The sequence below is a fragment of the Panicum virgatum genome, chromosome 5N (assembly GCF_016808335.1).
Source record: "Panicum virgatum strain AP13 chromosome 5N, P.virgatum_v5, whole genome shotgun sequence".
In the NCBI taxonomy this organism is placed as follows: domain Eukaryota; kingdom Viridiplantae; phylum Streptophyta; class Magnoliopsida; order Poales; family Poaceae; genus Panicum; species Panicum virgatum.
This window is the reverse complement of record NC_053149.1, coordinates 58,219,679-58,238,231: the sequence shown is the minus strand read 5'-3', so window position 1 is coordinate 58,238,231 and position 18,553 is coordinate 58,219,679. Positions and strand designations below refer to the sequence as shown.

At 48.0% G+C, this 18,553-nt stretch overlaps 2 protein-coding genes and 1 pseudogene across 2 annotated transcripts; 2 read left to right on the top strand and 1 right to left on the bottom strand.

Moving 5' to 3' along the window:
* The first annotated feature begins 2,265 nt into the window (after positions 1 to 2,265).
* On the top strand, positions 2,266 to 6,514 carry LOC120672597 (annotated as a pseudogene).
* Positions 6,515 to 7,571: 1,057 nt separating this feature from the next.
* LOC120674988 (pentatricopeptide repeat-containing protein At4g21300-like) lies at positions 7,572 to 13,065 on the top strand. Its single transcript, XM_039956077.1, has 8 exons — positions 7,572 to 8,915; positions 10,199 to 10,507; positions 10,595 to 10,832; positions 10,910 to 11,100; positions 11,321 to 11,556; positions 12,177 to 12,420; positions 12,503 to 12,610; positions 12,745 to 13,065. Exons 1-8 carry the CDS (start codon positions 7,587 to 7,589, stop codon positions 12,877 to 12,879), a joined length of 2,790 nt encoding a protein of 929 aa, XP_039812011.1. The 5' UTR covers positions 7,572 to 7,586; the 3' UTR covers positions 12,880 to 13,065.
* A 974-nt stretch (positions 13,066 to 14,039) lies between these two features.
* LOC120672596 (probable indole-3-acetic acid-amido synthetase GH3.2) lies at positions 14,040 to 17,699 on the bottom strand. The gene is made up of 3 exons (XM_039953093.1): positions 17,219 to 17,699; positions 16,955 to 17,056; positions 14,040 to 15,771 (listed from the first exon to the last, which is right to left on the bottom strand). The coding sequence occupies exons 1-3, from the start codon at positions 17,551 to 17,553 to the stop codon at positions 14,397 to 14,399; spliced, it is 1,812 nt and encodes a 603-aa protein (XP_039809027.1). The 5' UTR covers positions 17,554 to 17,699; the 3' UTR covers positions 14,040 to 14,396.
* Positions 17,700 to 18,553: the final 854 nt, after the last annotated feature.

Below are 18,553 nucleotides of genomic sequence, written 5' to 3'. Positions count from 1 at the left end.
CCACATATTTGGAGCAGAAATTTGCTTGCATTTGTGCAATCAGTGCCCTAGTTCCTCACCTGACAAGCAGAACAATGTGAAGACAACCAACTGCAACATGCGCCGCAATAGCGTGCTGGGATGATCACAACATGAGGCTGCGCTTCATGCGCAGGCCTTGTCAGGAGCGCGGCTGCAGTTTTGGTGGCGCCGTCGTCCAGTTGACAACGACGATGCGGCAGCCAAGATCGAGGTCGCGCACTCGCGCGGCAGCAGTTCCGATGGCGCCGTCCAGTTGACGATGGCGGCGCGGCAGTCACGATCGAGGTCACGATCGAGGTCGTGCACTCCCTTCCTTTGCAGTTCCGGTGGCGCCATCCATTTGACGGCGGCGGCGCGCGGCCACGATCGAGGGCGCGGCAATCACGATCGACGTGATCTTCTGGGTTTGGTCGTGGGCTAATCACATTAGCAATTGAGTAATTGAAGGGTTTGTTGGCAACTTGCGCGTGAGACTGAAGAGAGAAGTGGAGGGGTTTATGAGCAAAACCTGCATGCACCATTGGATGAGGATCGTGAGGACGGAGTGCACTGCTTGCACGATTGCACGAAAGGCCTGTTTGCATGCTAGCCGCCGCCGGCAGAGAAGGGTGAAGGTGGCAGTCATGTTAGCACGAGGACTTAATATGTGAACCTACACGACGCCAAAGCAAAATTTAGAGGACGTAATCTTCATTTTGAATATATATATATATATATATAACTAATAATGCCAAAAGATTTGTAACACCTGACAATATGTTGGGCAAGACATCATCGTGCATTGGCACAAGCTTTCAAGGGCAATTTCATCTATTCTCATCTCTCGCCTCTGTACATAAAATAATTATTTTAATGATCAGGGTGTGTTGTGGATAATTACTGTCGCAAAACGAAAATTGAGTGTGCCATGTGGCTAATTGCCTAATTTCAGAATTGAAGGGTATTCGCCCGCAAATTTTGCCTTCAAAATACCCCAACAATGGAACACCGCCGCCAACATGGCATTCGTGATTTTTTCTTTGGGTTTTTTTGATATAGGCCATTACAATTGTCTGAGTTTGAAAAAACGCCACTACAATTCACCTATTCTGAGATCTACCATTATAATTCCATCTCTCACTCATCCATGCCATTTTCTACGGCTGTCGCGTATAAGGGCCCACTTTCAGATCGTATATCTACAGAGATGGATACGGACTTCTAACTCCCAAACTACTCCGTTAAACAGAGCCGGCGCAGGAGCTCCGCCCCGCCACTGTTGCCGGCCATGGCGACGTCGGCACCGCGTCCTGCGCCTCCTCCTCCGCACCGCGCCGCTGCCCCTTCTCCCGCACCTCGTCTCCCTCGCGCGGTGGTCGCGGGCCCACGGCCACGCGCCGCTCCCGCTGCACGCCCTCCTCCTCGTCCGCCTCGCCTCCCGCGGCGGCGGCGGCGGCCACTACCCGCTCCTTCGCTCCGAGCTGCACGCCCTCGCGGTCGCGCGCCTCCACTCCCCGGCTTCCATCCTCCGCGCCCTCTCCGGCTTGTCCCCGTCCGCGCCGCTCATCGCCGACATGCTCGTCCTCATCCGCCTCGCCTCCCGCGCCGCCGTGCCCCTGCTCCCCCTCCGCTGCTGTGCCCCTGCTCCCCCCTCCGCCGCCGTGCCCTCGCTCCACACCCGTGCCGCCGCCCCTGCTCCACGCCTGTCCCGCCGCCCCTGCTCCCCGCCCGCCCGCGCCGCCGTGCCCCTGCTCCCCCCTCCGCCATCGTGCCCCCGCTCCACGCCCATTTAACGGGGGCTGCTCCTCGCGTCGCCTGCCGCCGTCCCGAGGCCGTGCGCATCGAGGCCAGCCGCGCGCGCTGGGGCCGCCCACTCGGGGCTGGCATGGGGCCGCGGGAGGTGCGGTGGGAGGCGGGAGATGTGGAGGCGGTGGCCCTCCGGTGGAGCTTGCGCGCCCCGCTGAACGAGCTGCGCCGCCAGAGTTGATGCGGAGGAAGATGTGAAGAGGAGGAAGAAGAAAATGACATGTGGGGCCCGCATGTCAGTGATAGTGGAGAGGGGCTTCAATGAAATATACGTATACGAATACATCTGCAGCTGGGCCCAAGCCGTTTTCATACGTATTCCGTGGCATTTTTTAGAAAAGCAAAAGTTATAGTGGCGCGGTTCAAAATAGGCGAATTGTAATGGTGTTTCTCCAAACTTCAAGAATTGCAATGGTATGAATAAAAAAACCCTTTTTCTTTCGCGCGGGAAGGCAGAAGGAGCCCCAAAGTTTCCCGCGTTTCATCGCCCCAAACCAGCCTCCCGCCGGCTACTCCGAAATCTGAATCCAGCCAGTGTCGCCGCCGCACCCATACCACCGGTGCCGCGGTGCGCGCCCCTTTCGCACCGCTCGAGCGCGATGGCATCGACGAGGGATCTAGCCATAGCCTCTATCTCAGCTGCGGCCGGCGCCGTTGCTGCTGCCGCGGCGCTGCGCTTTCTGTCTCGCTGCAGGACATCCTCCGTCAGGCCCCAGAACATGTCCCTCGCCGCCAACGGGTCCGCCCCCGAGCGACCGCTGGGCCAGTCCCCCTTCGATCCTGCCAAGAGGGAAGGGTTCGTCCCCGTTGTCCTGCCCCCGTTGGTCATAGCTGAGTCTTGAGTTCAGCTTCTCTTAAGTATCCTGTGCGGATTCGTGGCGTTTGTTTATGCAGGTATATCTCCTGGGACGACTACTTCATGGCGATAGCCTTCCTTTCGGCTGAGCGGTCCAAGGATCCTAACAGGCAGGTAAAGTACATTTGTGTTGGGCTAAAAAAAAACGTGAACCTTTGTGCTGGTATGTAGCATCAAAGCTGTTTGTGCAAATTCCTTATTGACGCTGGAAAATGCACATGCGTTATGCGTATATCTCTCGTTACTTGAGATAGGTAATGCAGGTAGGATTAGGAAGGAAGGAATGCCTGATCAGAGGGTTAATTCTATCGAGTATCGACCTTAGATTTTACATTTTAGTCACACTGCTGACAGAGGCTCACTTAGAAGTTCTTATCCCCACGCGTGATGCTATCTGCTAGGTAGTATTTATTCTGCTTATTGGATAATTCTTTTTAATCCTTTTCAACTCATGATGAATAAAAAAATACCAGATTAACAATGACAATATGTCAATATTTTTATTCTATTGTGAAGCTTTACGTTGCTGTAGTGAACAATTTGATAAATCTTCGAAGCTTAAAGCCTTTGAAATGCTTCAAATTTTATATCAAGAAAGCACTTTGATAGGCTTCATGTGTACTTTATGCAACAATACCACAATAAATTTGTTACTCCACTATAGCCTCGGTGTTAAAATATGTCACTTTCTGCTTGATTTGTCATAAATGGAAGAGTGGGAAGATGAAATGTTTTGACATCCTTTGTGTATTCATGAAATATATATGTCTTAATATGGCAGATTATGTAGTTCTTTATTTCTTTACGTACATCATGATCGAATCATGAATTGATTATATGCCATCCATATCATCAGGTTGGAGCATGCTTGGTTAGCCAAGAGGGAATAATCCTAGGTAAGGATGAAGCTGCAGAATTCTTTGTACGCAGTTGACAAACCAATTTTTGGTATAGACAATAATGAGTATGCTGATTTATTGTGACTATGATACTGTGTGTAAGCATATCCTCTATTACTTGGTACTGAGCATTTGTTTGTGTGTTAATTTGGTCATGAGAGTGCCTGGTGTATTGGAGCCATCATGTGTTGAGAAATGCTTGTGTGAATATTCCCATGATTACCGTTGATGCTTTTGTCTTTGCTATTTCAATATAGTTCCAAGAGTTGGCTGCAATTGATTCAGGAATAATGGAGCACTAAATAATTTTGATCACTAACATGACATTTGTGGTATCTTTTCAGTGATAAATTGATAAAGCCCATCCTGGCTTACGACAATATGCAGCTTAGTTCATTAACTTGTTCTGTTTGCTGATTGCTGTACTTTCTGTGATGGGCCTATTGTGAATTTGTGATGAATATAGTTGTCATGCTGAACTTCTTCAAAGCTGCATATTGACTTTGATAATGTAACTCAGCTTTTGTCTGACCAGGAATTGGCTACAACGGCTTCCCTAGAGGTTGTTCTGAATTCTGATGACAAACTTCCTTGGGCAGAGGTACATTTTCTCTTATCTGAAGTTCTATTTTGAATCTATTAGCATTGGGGTCCATTGAATGACAAGTGGTAGCAAATTACTTCATAATCTAGTCAAATACCATGTGGCATTTTCAAAAGGCATTCACAGATTCACTCACTTTAAATAAAATTGCATCTCTTACATATGATGACATAGGCAATACTATTTTGCCAACTCTTTTCTATTTCAGAAATCTGCAAATGGAGATCCACTAGAGACAAAATTTCCGTAAGTAATGAATTTCTCCCATCATTCCTAGTCTCATTGCCATCCTTATTTTTTTATTGATTGACACACACCAATGTTTTCTGGGCTTATAGGGACAATACACTTAGTATAGACAAAATAGTTTACATTTATTTTTTACTGTGTGATTGTAACCAAACTATTCATTGATCTTGATCCTAAGCGCATCAAAATTGCCCGCCTCAATTATAATTTGAATTTTGATGGGGTAGCTGAATTATGTGTAAATGTATACTTGGATTTGTTTTGGTGAGCAAACAATAAATGGCCGATGAAAACTAGTCATGAAACAACCATAATATGATGAGGATGACTTCAGCTCCTTGCTCCTCCAAAGCACGAAAGCAGTGCATTTTGAATGGGATTTTGTATATGCACCTAAATGCACTCACCAGGCGGTAGCCCACAATTAACCTCAGAAACAATATAACTGTGTTACTGCTTGTAGATTCATCAACTGTCATACTTTGTTGCCAATTTTTTTATCGAGTTGCTGTCCATGAGTATGTGCTTGCTTGTTTCTTTACCAGTTCCACCCTCGGTTCATTGTCTTACATTGCCAGATTATTCTGTATTTGACTATTTGTTGATTATCTATAGATAAAAAAGCTCGACCTGTGGGGGCTAAGACAGCCCTCGGGCATTTTGCTAAGAAGAAGACCTCACGCAGGTCGATAAAACCCCCAAACCCTCTACCCTACCCTTACGGGGGGATTTTTTTAACCACATCCTGAAATTCGCTCCCACGGGGAGTCGAACTTAGGACCTGAGGAGTGCTACTAGAGCCACACCTAACCAGTTCAACTAGAGGCCTGTTCTTGATTATCTATAGCTAATCTGGCTTGCACAATCCTGTGGTATGAATCATGGGTTTTATGTTGTTTAATTCTCATGATGAGCGAGACAAATTCTCATACTCAAAGAGAGTTTCCAGTAGCAGCGCTATATGCTAAATTCTAACCGATTATGTATATTTTTGCTATCCTGGCAGCTATGTTGTTCATGCTGAAGTTAATGCAATTCTAAATACAAACCATGCTTCAGCGGCTGGACAGGTTTGGTTGTTTCGGTCTCCAATATCAGATACATTTCATTCAACTGTTATAGAAGCCTTACTGTTTTTATGCGTTTCTTTTCTCTAACAGAAATTATATGTCACCATGTTCCCATGCAATGAATGCGCCAAGATTATCATTCAGGTTTGTCTCTTTGTAGGATCACATGATGTTAGGGTCGCAACTTATTGTAACACAGTTAAATTTACCCCCCACACTGGCAAATATGTTGACATCCATTCTGTTTTCAAGATGTATGCGCAAATATCTTGCTATGCATGCTGCTGGTATTCACCTAGGATTGACGTGTGCTTTTGCCTTCGCATACCTTACTGAAATATCGAGAACTTCCCCTATTAAGGCTTGGTTGCTTAATTTAAGAAACTTAAGCCCCTGTTAAAGCTTGACTTCGCTCATTTTAAGCAAGGTTGCATACACACTGCAGTTCAACAAATTACTAGTTTGGCATACACTTGGTAGTTCAGTTCGATTCCCCATTGAGCCATTCTCCTTCCACCAAATTTTTAGAAAAAAGACAATCATCACAAATTAACTTGTTCGTGTAATTTGAATACTTATTGTTTTAGTTCTAACAGCATGCTGACTTTCTTACAGTCAGGCGTATCTGAGGTCATCTATTTTGTCGATAAAAGGATCAACAACTCAGCTCATGTTTATGTCGCCTCTCACAAGTTGTTATCGATGGCTGGTGTCAAGGTGCACAAAACCTTCTTAGTTTGAGTAGTAGCTGATGTTGGCTTGTATCAGAAAGCATAAACACTTATGAACTTTTTTTTTTGAAGAAATAACACTCATGAACCTTCTTCTGCAGGTCAGGAAGCATCAGCCCCAGATGACGCAAATACCATCAAGTTCCAGGAACCGTGAAGCTGGTACTCGTGAACGAATAAATGGTGCAAGATCTTTGTTGATCGTGTCACAGGCAGGGTTCCTCAAACCGGTGGGAACCGGTCTGGTTTGGGCCGGTACCAAACCGGCCCAAATTCAAAATTCAAATTTGAATTCAAAAAAATGAAAAAAAAATCCTAAAAATACTTCAAGGTGCGACGAATCTAATGGTGTCAAATTTTCTCAAAAATTCGTTCATTTAGTATAGTTTGCGGGGGTTTGAAGTTAAACAAAAAAACGTGCATATAAAAGTATACAAATACAATGTACAAGTAGTACAAAAGAGGGTTGGAGGGTTCATTTAGGCTAAAATATATTATACAAACATTTATTTAGTATACTTTGCGGGCATTTGAATTTAAACCAAAAAAGAAAAAAAAATTGAATTTGGCCGGTTACCAGTCAAATTGATTGGTAAACCAGTCCAACCGACCGGTAAGCCGGCCCGAACTGATTGCACGGCGACTTTTGAATTCAAATTTAAATTTGACCGGTTTCGACCGGTTTTCGGCTAAACCGGACCGGTATACCGGAACCGGACCTCGCCGGTTTGGCCGGACCGGTCGGTAAGTTACACCCTAGTCACAGGTGACAAGTGACCCTGCCAGCCTCAGCGTTCTCAGCTGGCATGCAGGGTCAGACCACTTCCTTGCTCTTCAGGGAGCTGTTGTAACTTGTAAAATCATAAGCTTGAGAATTCGTATCGGTAATGTATAGGCATTTCAAATTTCCTTTCTGATACCAGGCACCCCTGTCATGTCGTGGCCCTATGTTTAAAAGAAGACTCTTCATCAATTCTAGGTGTCGCACGATGACACATGAGTACTTGACAAGTCACCGCAGATATGTATGGAGCCGGTGCTTTTGCTCTGCAGTTTGCATTGTAAAAACACAATTTTTAGGGCAGAAATCACGATCAACGCTGCCTTGTACTAGTATATGGTATGCAAATCCGGTGAGTGGTGAATTGGTGATTAGCAACCAAACCGACCGCGCCCTCACTCCAGGGCCCAGGCCCGAGGGTTCAAAAGCCCATTGCGCGAGCCGAAAGCCACGCGCCCCATCGCACACGCCGTCAGGGCTGAGCCCGCCGGCCTGCCGCCGCCGCTCCGCCCGCCCACCGCGCCGCCTCGGCCGTCGCGCGCGCGCTGCACGCGATCAACACCTGCACCTCCACCTCGGCCCTCGGGCCAATGCGCGGCGGCATCCTCCTCGACCCCGGGCTCCTCCGCAACACGACCGTCGTCTCCGCCTTTTTCCTCGCCTGCGGCCGCCTCCGCAGCCTCGACCCCGCGCTCGCCCTCTTCGCCTCGCTCCCGCGGCCCCACGTCTTCGTCTTCAACTCACTCCTCCGCTCCCTGCGCCCAGCCCCCGCCTGCTCGCCGCTCTCGCTCTTCCGCCACATCCTCGGCCTCGGCGTCCGCCCCAACCGCTACACCTTCCCGCTCATCCTCACCTCCCTCTCCTCGCTCCGAGACCTCACGGTCGTGCACTCTCAGGTGGGCAAGTCCGGCTTCGCGAGCGACCTCCACGTCCAGAATGCCCTTCTTGCGCGCTACGCGGCCTGCGACCCAGTCCTGGCGCACGCCGAGCAGCTGTTCGACGAAATGCCATGTCCGGACGTGGTCGCGTGGACAACAGTGATCACCGCGTATAGGAACCGCGGCCGCACCTGGAAGGCTCCGTCCGCCTTCCGGCGGATGTTTGCTGCTTCTGTTGCCCCCAACCGCGTGACCATGGTTTCTGCGCTTGGTGCCTGTGCGGCACATGGTGCCATCAACACCGGCCTCTGGATCCATCGGTACGTGCAGAAGCAGGGATGGGAACTGGACGTGGTATTAGGCACTGCACTTGTTGACATGTACGGGAAGTGTGGACACATTGCAGAAGGAGTACGTGTGTTCTCTGAAATGCTCGAGAGGAATGTCTATACTTGGAACTCTATCATTGGGGCACTTGCTCTGGCACAGGATGGAGAAACAGCTCTGCAATGGTTCTTCCGGATGGAAGCTGATGGTGTACGGCCAGATGCTGTCACACTGATTTGTGTTCTTTGTGCATGTGCGCATGCTGGGTTTGTTGATATTGGGAAGAAAATATTTGACTTGATTGTTCAAGGTAAGTATGGGTTTCGACCTGGGATCAAGCACTTTGGATGCATGGTTGACCTTCTTAGTCGCTCTGGACACCTGGATGATGCCTTCAGGATTGTTGAGACAATGCCATCACAGCCAAATGCTGCCATCTGGGGCTTGCTATTGCGGGGTTGCAAGGCCCATGGTCACTCAATATTGAGTGAACATGTGACAATGCGGCTGGTAGAGCTGGAGCCTGAGAATGCATCACATTATGTGCTACTAGCCAACTTGTATGCTGGGACAGGGAGGTGGCTGGAGGCAGAGGAGGTCTTGAAGTGGATGAAGAAAAAAGGATTGACAAAGGATGCTGGCTGGAGCCTTAAGATGTTAGAGGACAGCTCAAGCACATATATAAGTGACGGAGATTTGATGCAATGTGCGCTCTGAGGAATATTGGATGGTCAGTTAAGCTGCACAGTACCATGTAGATAAGCATGCTCTTTCTTTCACTCTGACCTAGATTACCTATGTTGTCTTGGAAAGTGAAATTATAGACAGACGCTGCTCGGATTACTACAATAACCTTTCAAAGATGTCTTGTAGTGGGTGAAGAAAAGGGGATTTGACAAAGATGCAGGCTGGAGCCTTGGGATGTTAGAGGACAGGTCAGTGAGACATACAAGTGATGAACATTTGATGGAGTTCTCTTTGTAACTCAGTTAATCTGTACCTATAGAAGCACACCCCTACTGTCACTCCCAGTTTGATCACTAATGTTTCAAACTGGAGTACAAATTTTATGACACGTAAAAGGTAGTTCGGTGAACAGCTTTGGTGATAGGAAGTGTAATTAAGTGTTGTCGTAGAAACATGGTAATTTTTGGGGAAATCAAATTAGTCTTTTACTTTTACCTATGCAATTCTTCATTATTTCCAAGTTCTAACAGCAATATGATAGATACAGATTTGGACCAATAATACTTTGTTAAATGTATTTCCTACACCCAGGTAGAAACTTGTGTTCCTACGGTTCTCTGCTCAAATAGTTTTATCCTGGTATAGGAAAGTTTTGCAGCACTGTTCATCACTCTTAAATGGTTAAAATTAGCTTGCTGATGATATTACTTCTGAGTTCTGCTTCTTGGAACTAATATAAAATTCTAGCTACCTACTAGCTAGTTTAGATTTTGTGCAAAAGATTACACCATCGAATCATCCCTGCTTCTGTGGTCTTGGTCAGTTTAGCAGGAAGGCAAACTTCGGTTTTGTCGACAGGCCCTACTGGCTAGTGTTGTGGTCTTGTGGGGATGGAGTTTCAGGTTGTGTTAGAATATTGCCTATAAGACACTAACTTTGTGCATCGGAAGCATAATTGTTGCCTGTTCTGGTCTGAGGAAAAAACAAATGAATAAGACAACCCAAGTTTGTCGGTACTTGATACTGCTGTGGAACATGGAAATATCTACAATCCTAGTTCTTCATGGTCCACGGAGTAGTGCGGGACCAGAAAGAAACTTCTTATCTGATGGTGACTCAGTATGTAAAGAAGGTCCAAACACATGATATTGTTGTTTGGTGAGTCCGTCTCTGTTTATTGGTTACTTCTTTAAAAATATTATTATTAACTGGATCCACTGCTCATATTTCACTGTTCTTCCCAAGCAGATTTATGTTTGAAACCATATTTTCGTGAGATTCCTTTTTGTCTTATTGTTTTTATCTGTTAGCATGACTCATCAATATGTATATCCTACCATCATAAAGGTGCACAAAGCTTCCAACGGGACGAAGCTCTTGAGGAGATACTGTTACAAAACATGGCTCCTCTGACCCCAAGACTGGTAATTCCCATAGATGTGAAGAAGCAGCCATGGGAGCAAAAGGTCCCTCTCCATAACCGCTGGCATCCAGATATCCCTCCTGTTGCTGATGTAACTGAAGGGGAATTGTTTCGCGTCGAGATGGTTGATTGGACTGGAGGGCGGGTTAGGGATGATAACTCTGCAGATGATATCAAATTCCTTGATCTCACAATTGTAAGTTTACATTTTGCTACAGTTGATTTTTTTTTACTTTATTATACTGCTTTCATGGTGAGAACAACTGACTAAAGAATTCTACAGACTCATTATCTTAGTGGGCCCCTAAGAATAGTTGATTCTGAAGGGCTTCCAGCTTCACCTGGTGATCTTCTTGCAGTAGAGATCTGCAACCTTGGTCCACTTCCTGGCGATGAGTGGGGTTATACTGCAATATTTGAAAGGGAAAATGGAGGTGGATTCTTAACTGACCACTTTCCTAGTGCAAGAAAGGCCATTTGGTATTTTGAAGGAATTTATGCATATTCCCCTCAGATACCAGGTAAAGGTTCTTTTTATTGCTGGGTGTGAAGCTATGCAGTTTTGGATCTGTCACTAATTCTGTTCTCTGTGTTCCAGGTGTTCGTTTTCCAGGATTAACTCATCCTGGTATAGTAGGAACTGCACCATCAATTGAACTTCTTAATATATGGAATGAAAGGGAGAAAAAGTTGGCTGAGACAAGTCCAGAGACTCTTAAAGTGTGTGAAGTCCTACACCAGAGACCCCTTGCTAATTTGCCGACCCCTGAGAACTGCTTACTTGGAAAGGCATGATGAACCACCCTCTACCTCTATTAATAGTGTCGCTTCAAGATTTATGTTTTCAAACTGCAAATGGTCGAATCACATCTGTATGATTAATCTTTTTGTGCGACCTATGGCACCAGTAAAGCAGTTCTATATGCAGATAGTCTAGCAGATCTAAATTATGTCTTGCTACCTGTTGGTTTGTAAGTGCCATGCTCATAATTAATATAATGTTGTTCAGATTCAGAAAGAGATGGCTGAATGGCACAAAATGGCAAATGAAGCAGCCAGAACTATTCCTGGAAGGGAGAATGGTGGGAATTGTGACATAAAGAATCTAAGCAGAGGTTTCAAAGTTTATCTACCAGTATTTGTTGAAGGAGCAAATCTTAGTACTGGTGATATGCACTTCTCCCAGGGTGATGGTGAAGTTTCATTTTGTGGCGCAATTGAAATGAGTGGATTCCTTGAGCTCAAGTAATAAACTTTGTCCTTATTCACACTTCAATACTACTCGTTACATCATGTTTCATAAACATGTCTGACATCAGATCCACCAGTGTAGGAAAATTTCATATTATTAGATTCCATCTTTTTTTATTTAAGACACTAGCATTAGTACACTAGCAATAGCCATCTTCATAGCTGCTTGCACATGGAGCTTCTCAGATAGCTCGTGATTTCTAGTTCATATATTGTAGCATAGTGAATTATTTGTTAGGATCAAACTCACTCCGTTAGTTTGTTGCGATGTGGCCTGAGCCTGATCAATTATTTTGAACCCTACAGCCGGTGCAAATTAATGCAGCTGGACAAAATGACTAGCAATCAACGTGCCTGAACTGTGACCTTTGTCTCTGTTTCTGTTTACCCCTATCTCTACCTTCTGTCTTGTGTCCTTTTGTATTTCTTTTATCCTTGTGTCTTTTGGGTTTCATCTCTAGCCTACCCCGACCTGCTTGGGACAAAAGGCTATGTTGTTGTTGTTGTTGTGGACAAAATGACTGTGTCGTTTGAAAAATAAAATCTGCCAATGCAAACTCACTTCCTTTGCACGCTTCTCAAAATTAACAGAATCTCTTTTGTATTCTTTATAGGTGTGAGATCATAAGAGGTGGGATGAAAGAATACTTGACCCCAGTTGGTCCAACGCCACTACATGTGAATCCTATCTTTGAGATAGGTCCTGTGGAGCCACATTTCTCAGAGTGGTTAGTATTTGAGGGCATCAGTGTGGATGAGTATGGGAAGCAGCATTTCCTTGATGCATCAGTTGCCTACAAACGTGCAGTTCTGAATGCCATCGAGTACCTTTCCAAATTTGGGTACTCCAAGGAGCAGGTAGGCAGTAGGGTAACTAGCTATTATCTTATCATGCATGCTGAATACTATTTTAACACCAGGGATTGGGGATTTGATGCAGGCATATCTTTTACTTTCGTGCTGCCCTTGCGAGGGTAGGATATCTGGAATAGTAGATTCTCCTAACGCAGTGACAACTCTTGCCATCCCTACAGCAATATTTGACCAGGTCTACTGACAACAGCCCTGCTTATTTTTAGCGCTTTGGCAATTACGTTTCCTACATAGTTGTTCTGTTGTTTTGGAAAATAAGAATACTTTTCTTTTAAAATTTCAGTGCTTAACATTTCAATTTCTGATCAGGATATAAAACCAAAACGCTTGAGCGGGAGACCACTTCGAGGACCAAAATTGAGAAGGCTTCCGGATCTTCTGAGCTGCTCAAACAGTGAACACCTTCCTGTCACCCAAGGCCAAAGTGGCACTAGAGAGCCCTAGTGATGAATGCGATCTAGAAACTGAAGCAATCCATTTACTTGTGGATGCAAATAAATCATATGTATTTTTTCACCTTTCGTACAATCATCTGTGTGCGTAGCCTGGAGCCCTGGAATAAGAAACGCAGATCTTTAATTTGTCAAGCAATCATCATGTGTCAGAGCGAAGTTTCTTTGCTTTTCGTAATTGGGAGCCACGTCCTTCTCACTGTGACTGAATGTGCTGCCTGTCTGGATCGTTCTCTGGATGTCTGAAACTGTCAGCTGATGGTTCCTGAGTGTTATGCTGGAGAACTGCATTGGTCCATTTTTCCTGTGAGACCACATGGTCCCTCGTTTTGCCAGCAAATGTAGCAATATCATGTTGTCCTCTGTATATGAAAGATGCACCATCATGTTCAGCTAACTTGTAAGATCCCCTATGCCATAGTATATATTGTCAAACAGTCAATCCAAGCAGTGTCATTAGCTCCCCTAACAAAAGCAACAAACAACATACACATGCAAACATAAGCAGGTACCTTTTTTTTTTGGGAAAAGTCCAATTTTCACCCTCGAACTATCGCAAAAGTCTGATTTTTAACCTTCAACTACGAAACCAGACAACATAGGTTATCCAACTGTCAAAATCGGGCAAATTTGGCCCTTGGGGTGGTTTTGAAGATGGTTTTGCATTTTCTAAAATAAATAAATAAATCTAATTAGATTTAGAAAATCAAAACTAATTCACTTTAAATCAAAAAAATATGAAACTAATACTAAATTTGTTTAAAAAATGTAACATCCATCTGAATCTTAGTTATTAAAAATAATAGGCATAACTGCAAGTAGCCAAATATTATGAACATAAAAAAATTAGTCACAAGTCATGTGACAATAGATAGGTTATATTTTTAGAAAACTTTTGATACCCATTTCATAATTTTTTGATTTAAAATGAATTACTTATAAATTTTTTAGTGTAAAATTGAATATTTTTAATTCTCACAAAATGGAAAACCATCTTCAAAACCACCCCAGGGGCCAAATTTGCCCGGTTTTGACAGTTGGATGGCCTATTTTGTTCGGTTTCGTAGTTGAAGGTTGAAAATCGGACTTTTGCAATAGTTGGAAGGTGTAAACCAGACTTTTCCTTTTATTTTTTCGAGCAACATAAACAGGTACTTCGAGAAGGCCTGTTATGATATATTGGGCCAAGAATGACGCTGCTGTCTTACGATTACAGACACTCGTCATTTCCACTCAAGGAATGACATCACGCACAAGTACGTAACTACCAGCAGTGGAGTAGCTTGATCTAATACGTACCAAAGAAAGAAGCAGCCATCTGGCTGGAGCTAGTAGCAAGCAGGAGCTCCTCTGCCTTGCACACGAGCAAGGAACCGGAGAACACACACACTGACGCACACAGTATAATAAACGCGACTGGGAAGAAGGAAGTAGTAGTAGTGCTAGCAGGCTATAGCGTCCAGCCCCGATCTTGGGCCGTGACCATCGAATCCATCCAATCAGAGGATCTCAGTTCCTGTGCGGGCTGAACTTGGGGCACGCCGGGCTGAAGTGCTTGGACATCACCCTGGAGTTGAGCAGCTCGATGATGGGGCCGAAGGACACGCACCGGGGCGCCTTGTACTGGTTGATGGACGCGCCGCGCGAGATGGCGTAGTCCATCACCTCCTCGAAGGTGCCGCCGCGCACCACCCGGATCTCCAGCGGCCCGATTGCGTCGCCGTTCCGGAGCTGCCGGTACACGGAGTTGAGCGCCTCCTCCATCTCCAGGCAGCAGCGCTCGAACACGGCCGCCTCGGGCATCCTGCCCCCCGCGCCCTCCCGCACCATCAGCTCCCAGTACACCACGTAGTGGCCCGGGATGGCGGCGGCGTCCGCCTGGCTCGTGTACTCCACGATGCCGGCGCCGTAGGGCGCCAGCAGCGCCGCCGCGCGCTCCACGGCCGCCTGCAGCTCCGCCTCGTCCGTCTTGTCCGAGTCGATGCTGAGGAGCACGTTCTTGCGGCGGACGAACCGGAACTGCGGCGCCGCGTTGTGGAACCCGGTCACCTGCAGGATGTCGCCGACGCGGTAGCGGCAGAGCCCCGCGTAGGTGGTGATCACCAGCTCGTACTCCTTCCCCACCTCGGCGTCCGCCAGGTCCACCAGCCGCGGCGGCGGGCCGGCCGCCGGCTCGCCGGCCTCGGGGTCGTGCGGCAGCAGCTCGAAGTAGCCCATGTTGGGCATGATGGTGTAGGACACCTCCGACGGGTCGCACATGGGCCGGAGGTTCAGCCCGAAGTAGCACTCGGAGGAGGCGTACATGGTGCACGCCATGGGCAGCCCGCCGCTGTAGTACCTCAGCGTCGGGATGTACTGCGCCATGGCGCCCGTCACGATCACGTCCAGGTACTTGGTGTTGGGCCACACCCTGGTGATGATGCCCTCCCAGCTGTCCTTGGCGCACTCGGCCTCCACGAAGTCGGCGAGGTCGCCGTCCGGCGCGAGCACCTCGGCGACGGCCGCCTGGATGGACGGCTCGGTGACCCTGGCGCTGAGGGTGCCCGTCCGGATGTCGTGCGCGAGCTCCTTCCAGTGGAGCTGCAGGAAGCGGATGGCGCGGAGCAGGCCGGAGGCGAAGACGGCGCCGACGCGGAGCACCTCGGTGCGGGCCAGCAGGCCGCACAGCATCTGCGAGTACATGGACTGGAACGAGTCGGTGCAGAGGATGGCCGCGGTGGGGCTCGTGTACACGTTGTAGGGGTCGTACGGGCGGTGCCTGAAGTGGTCGCTCTTGTAGTAGCTGGTCAGCACCGGCCGCGCCGGCAGCCCGCCGGGCGTCTGCGTCTCCGACTTGATGAACAGGAAGTAGAGGCCCTTCCCCTTGTCAAGCCCAGGCACGTACCTGAATATGGATGCAAATCGATCATGCATGCAGCATCCAGATTAATTAATTATAACATTTGTGCTGGCTCCATGCATGCATGAACACAAATGTATTTTTTTTCTTATATTTCTCAGAAACAATTTTTTTTTAAAAAAAACTCATGAGATAATTAATTATACATATACTGCCGTCATTCATTCCAGCCAGGGTATGCATGTCGCCGTGTAATGCGGCAACAAGTGCAATTAACAAACTTTATCCAGTGTATGTATGTACCACACATACGTGTGCTTATGCAGCAGCAAGTTGATTGCATATAGGCTCGATGTACTACTTTTTTTTAAAAAAAAGTTGATTGGCTCTACATATAATTGATCTTCCACACTGATGGAGCTAGCACATATTTCAGCGCGAGAAGGAACTGCATTTTTGTCGCGTTGCCTACACGGTTACACGCTCCAACAACTTGCCGGTTACGTCTGCAATGGACTTTGGGCTGCCCCGGCCTTATTTTAGCAAGGTAGAGTTGGACGATGCCGCAAATAAGAAAAGGAAATCTTGGCGCCTAAAAAGTAGAGACGGCATCTCTGGCGTCTAAGATACAAATTCGAATTATTTTAGGCCCGGTCTGAATGATTAGCCACGCCTCTGCCAAGTTGCCTGCTGGCTTACTAGCCTCCTGCTCGCCCTGGAGGATCGTTGGAGGCCAAGCCGGACGACAGGCTCACAGGCTACGGACACATGACTTCGTTCCTGCTTACTAGTATTTCTAGCGTTCACTTTATTTAGGCTCAAGATTGCCATTCTACGTACGGTAGATTTTAATTAATCTCTCTCAAAAAATAGAGACAGCTTGTGAAAACATGTACAAAGACGATGTATAAAACGGACACCATTATATCTTCAGTTAGGTCAATTATATTTGGTAAAATCAGAGATTAGCTAGCTAGCTTAAGCCCTACAAATATACATGGTGCATGCACCACCAGCTCATCAGCTCGGTGGATTGCAGTCGAAAATGGTTAGCTCGATCGCTTGACCCTATCGCCTCGGCCGGGTCAAAACGGGGAAATCAATCAATCAATCAATCAATCGAAAGCAAGCAAGCTACTAGAAGGCAGTACATACTGTAGAATTAAATTAAGAATTAGCTGCTGGATTATTATTAGGAGGAGGAGAGGCAGATGATGCGGTCACCCACAGGTTCATGACGGGCATGAGGAGGCTGTAGAGCATCTGGCGCCTGTCGAGCTCGTCCTCGATCGTCGGCATTAGCTTCCTCTCCCCCGCCGACGTCCCCGAGCTGCACGCGCGCATTTGAATAAGCAACACGTCGATTCCATCACCCACCACCACCCCACCGATTAATCAACACCGCCGTTGCAACCATTGACCGCGCGAAACCGATTAGAATTAAACAACACTAGCAACTGGTGATGTTCTGGTTTCGAATTAAGTAGCGTACCTGGTGAGGAACTCGGTGATGGGGTGGGAGGAGATGATGTTGGAGCGGTCGCCGTTGGCGATGCGCTCGATCTCCGGGCGGAGGTCCTCGTACGTGACCACGGGCACGTGCGCCTTGAACGCGGCGCGGTCCGTGCGCCCCTCCATGCCGTGCCGGCGGAGGTACTCGGCGCCGCCGTTCCGCTCCAGGATCTCCGTGAGCACGCGCACCTGCTCCGCGTCGAAGTTCTTGGTCTTGTCCTCGATGAACTCCAGCTTCTCCGCGTCGCGCTCGCACGCCGCCACCCCCAGCGCCGTCACCCTCCCGTTCGCCGCCGCCGCCTCCGTCGGAGCCATGCCCGGAAGCAAGAACGCTAAACGGAACGGAACGGGGGGTTTAATTTCTTCGGCTCGCTACTAGCTCAAAGCTGAGGGCTCTTTGTTTGCTATGGCGTGGTGGTTGCTGAGCCTTGCCGGCTTGCAACTCTCTCCGTCTCGCTTGCAGCTCCGAGTGGAGGATGCCGTTGCGGGGGCCGGTATATATAGCGCGCCCGGGGGCTCCCCCAGGGCGGGGGCCACGGGCGCCATGCACGTCGGGGGCAGCGAGCCCGGCCCGGCAGCGAGTGGCCCACGCGGGCGTCACTGCCCGAGCCCGTCGGGGGCACGTGGGCCCGCCCTGTCCGCCACGTCGGACGGGCGAGGGGACTCGCGGCCGGCGCGGCCCGGCAGGGGCCATCGGGGCTGACGACGAGACGCGCGCGCGCGGCTGGCGCTTGTCCCGGCCCGGCCGTCCCCGCCGTGCTACCTAGCTGTGCCTTGTGCCCGCGACGGGATTAATTTGGCTCTAATTAGCCGACCGGTCGGGGGCAATGACGCCGGATTAAACTACGCGGGGGTTGGAGAGTAGCCCGACATGGTTAGAAAAAAGGTAGAAAAAATGGGGTGGCCGGGGAGGCATGTGTCGACACACCACGGTGCACCACACACCGCCGGCAGAGGATATCAGCTGGGTATATAGGATATATAAATGATGGATGGCACAAGCAAATGGAGGGAGGTGACAGGGACCCGATGGAAAATTGGGACGGGTTTCCCTTCTTTGTGCTGTTGGGAACCAGTTGGAGATCGATGGAATGAGGAGCACTGGCGACTCAGGAATTTCCACGGGAATATTTTAGAGGAATTTCTACAGCCACAGTGTGGTGGTGATTATTAACTGATAGTATTAGCAAAATTACCTACTCGTTAAAAGGGTAACAACGCACGAGTTAAGCTTGGTTTCCTCAGTAATTAATTTTCCATGCACAGTAGTAGGGTTCAGCTTAGTTTGCTAGAAGCTGCTGGCAGCACAATTTTC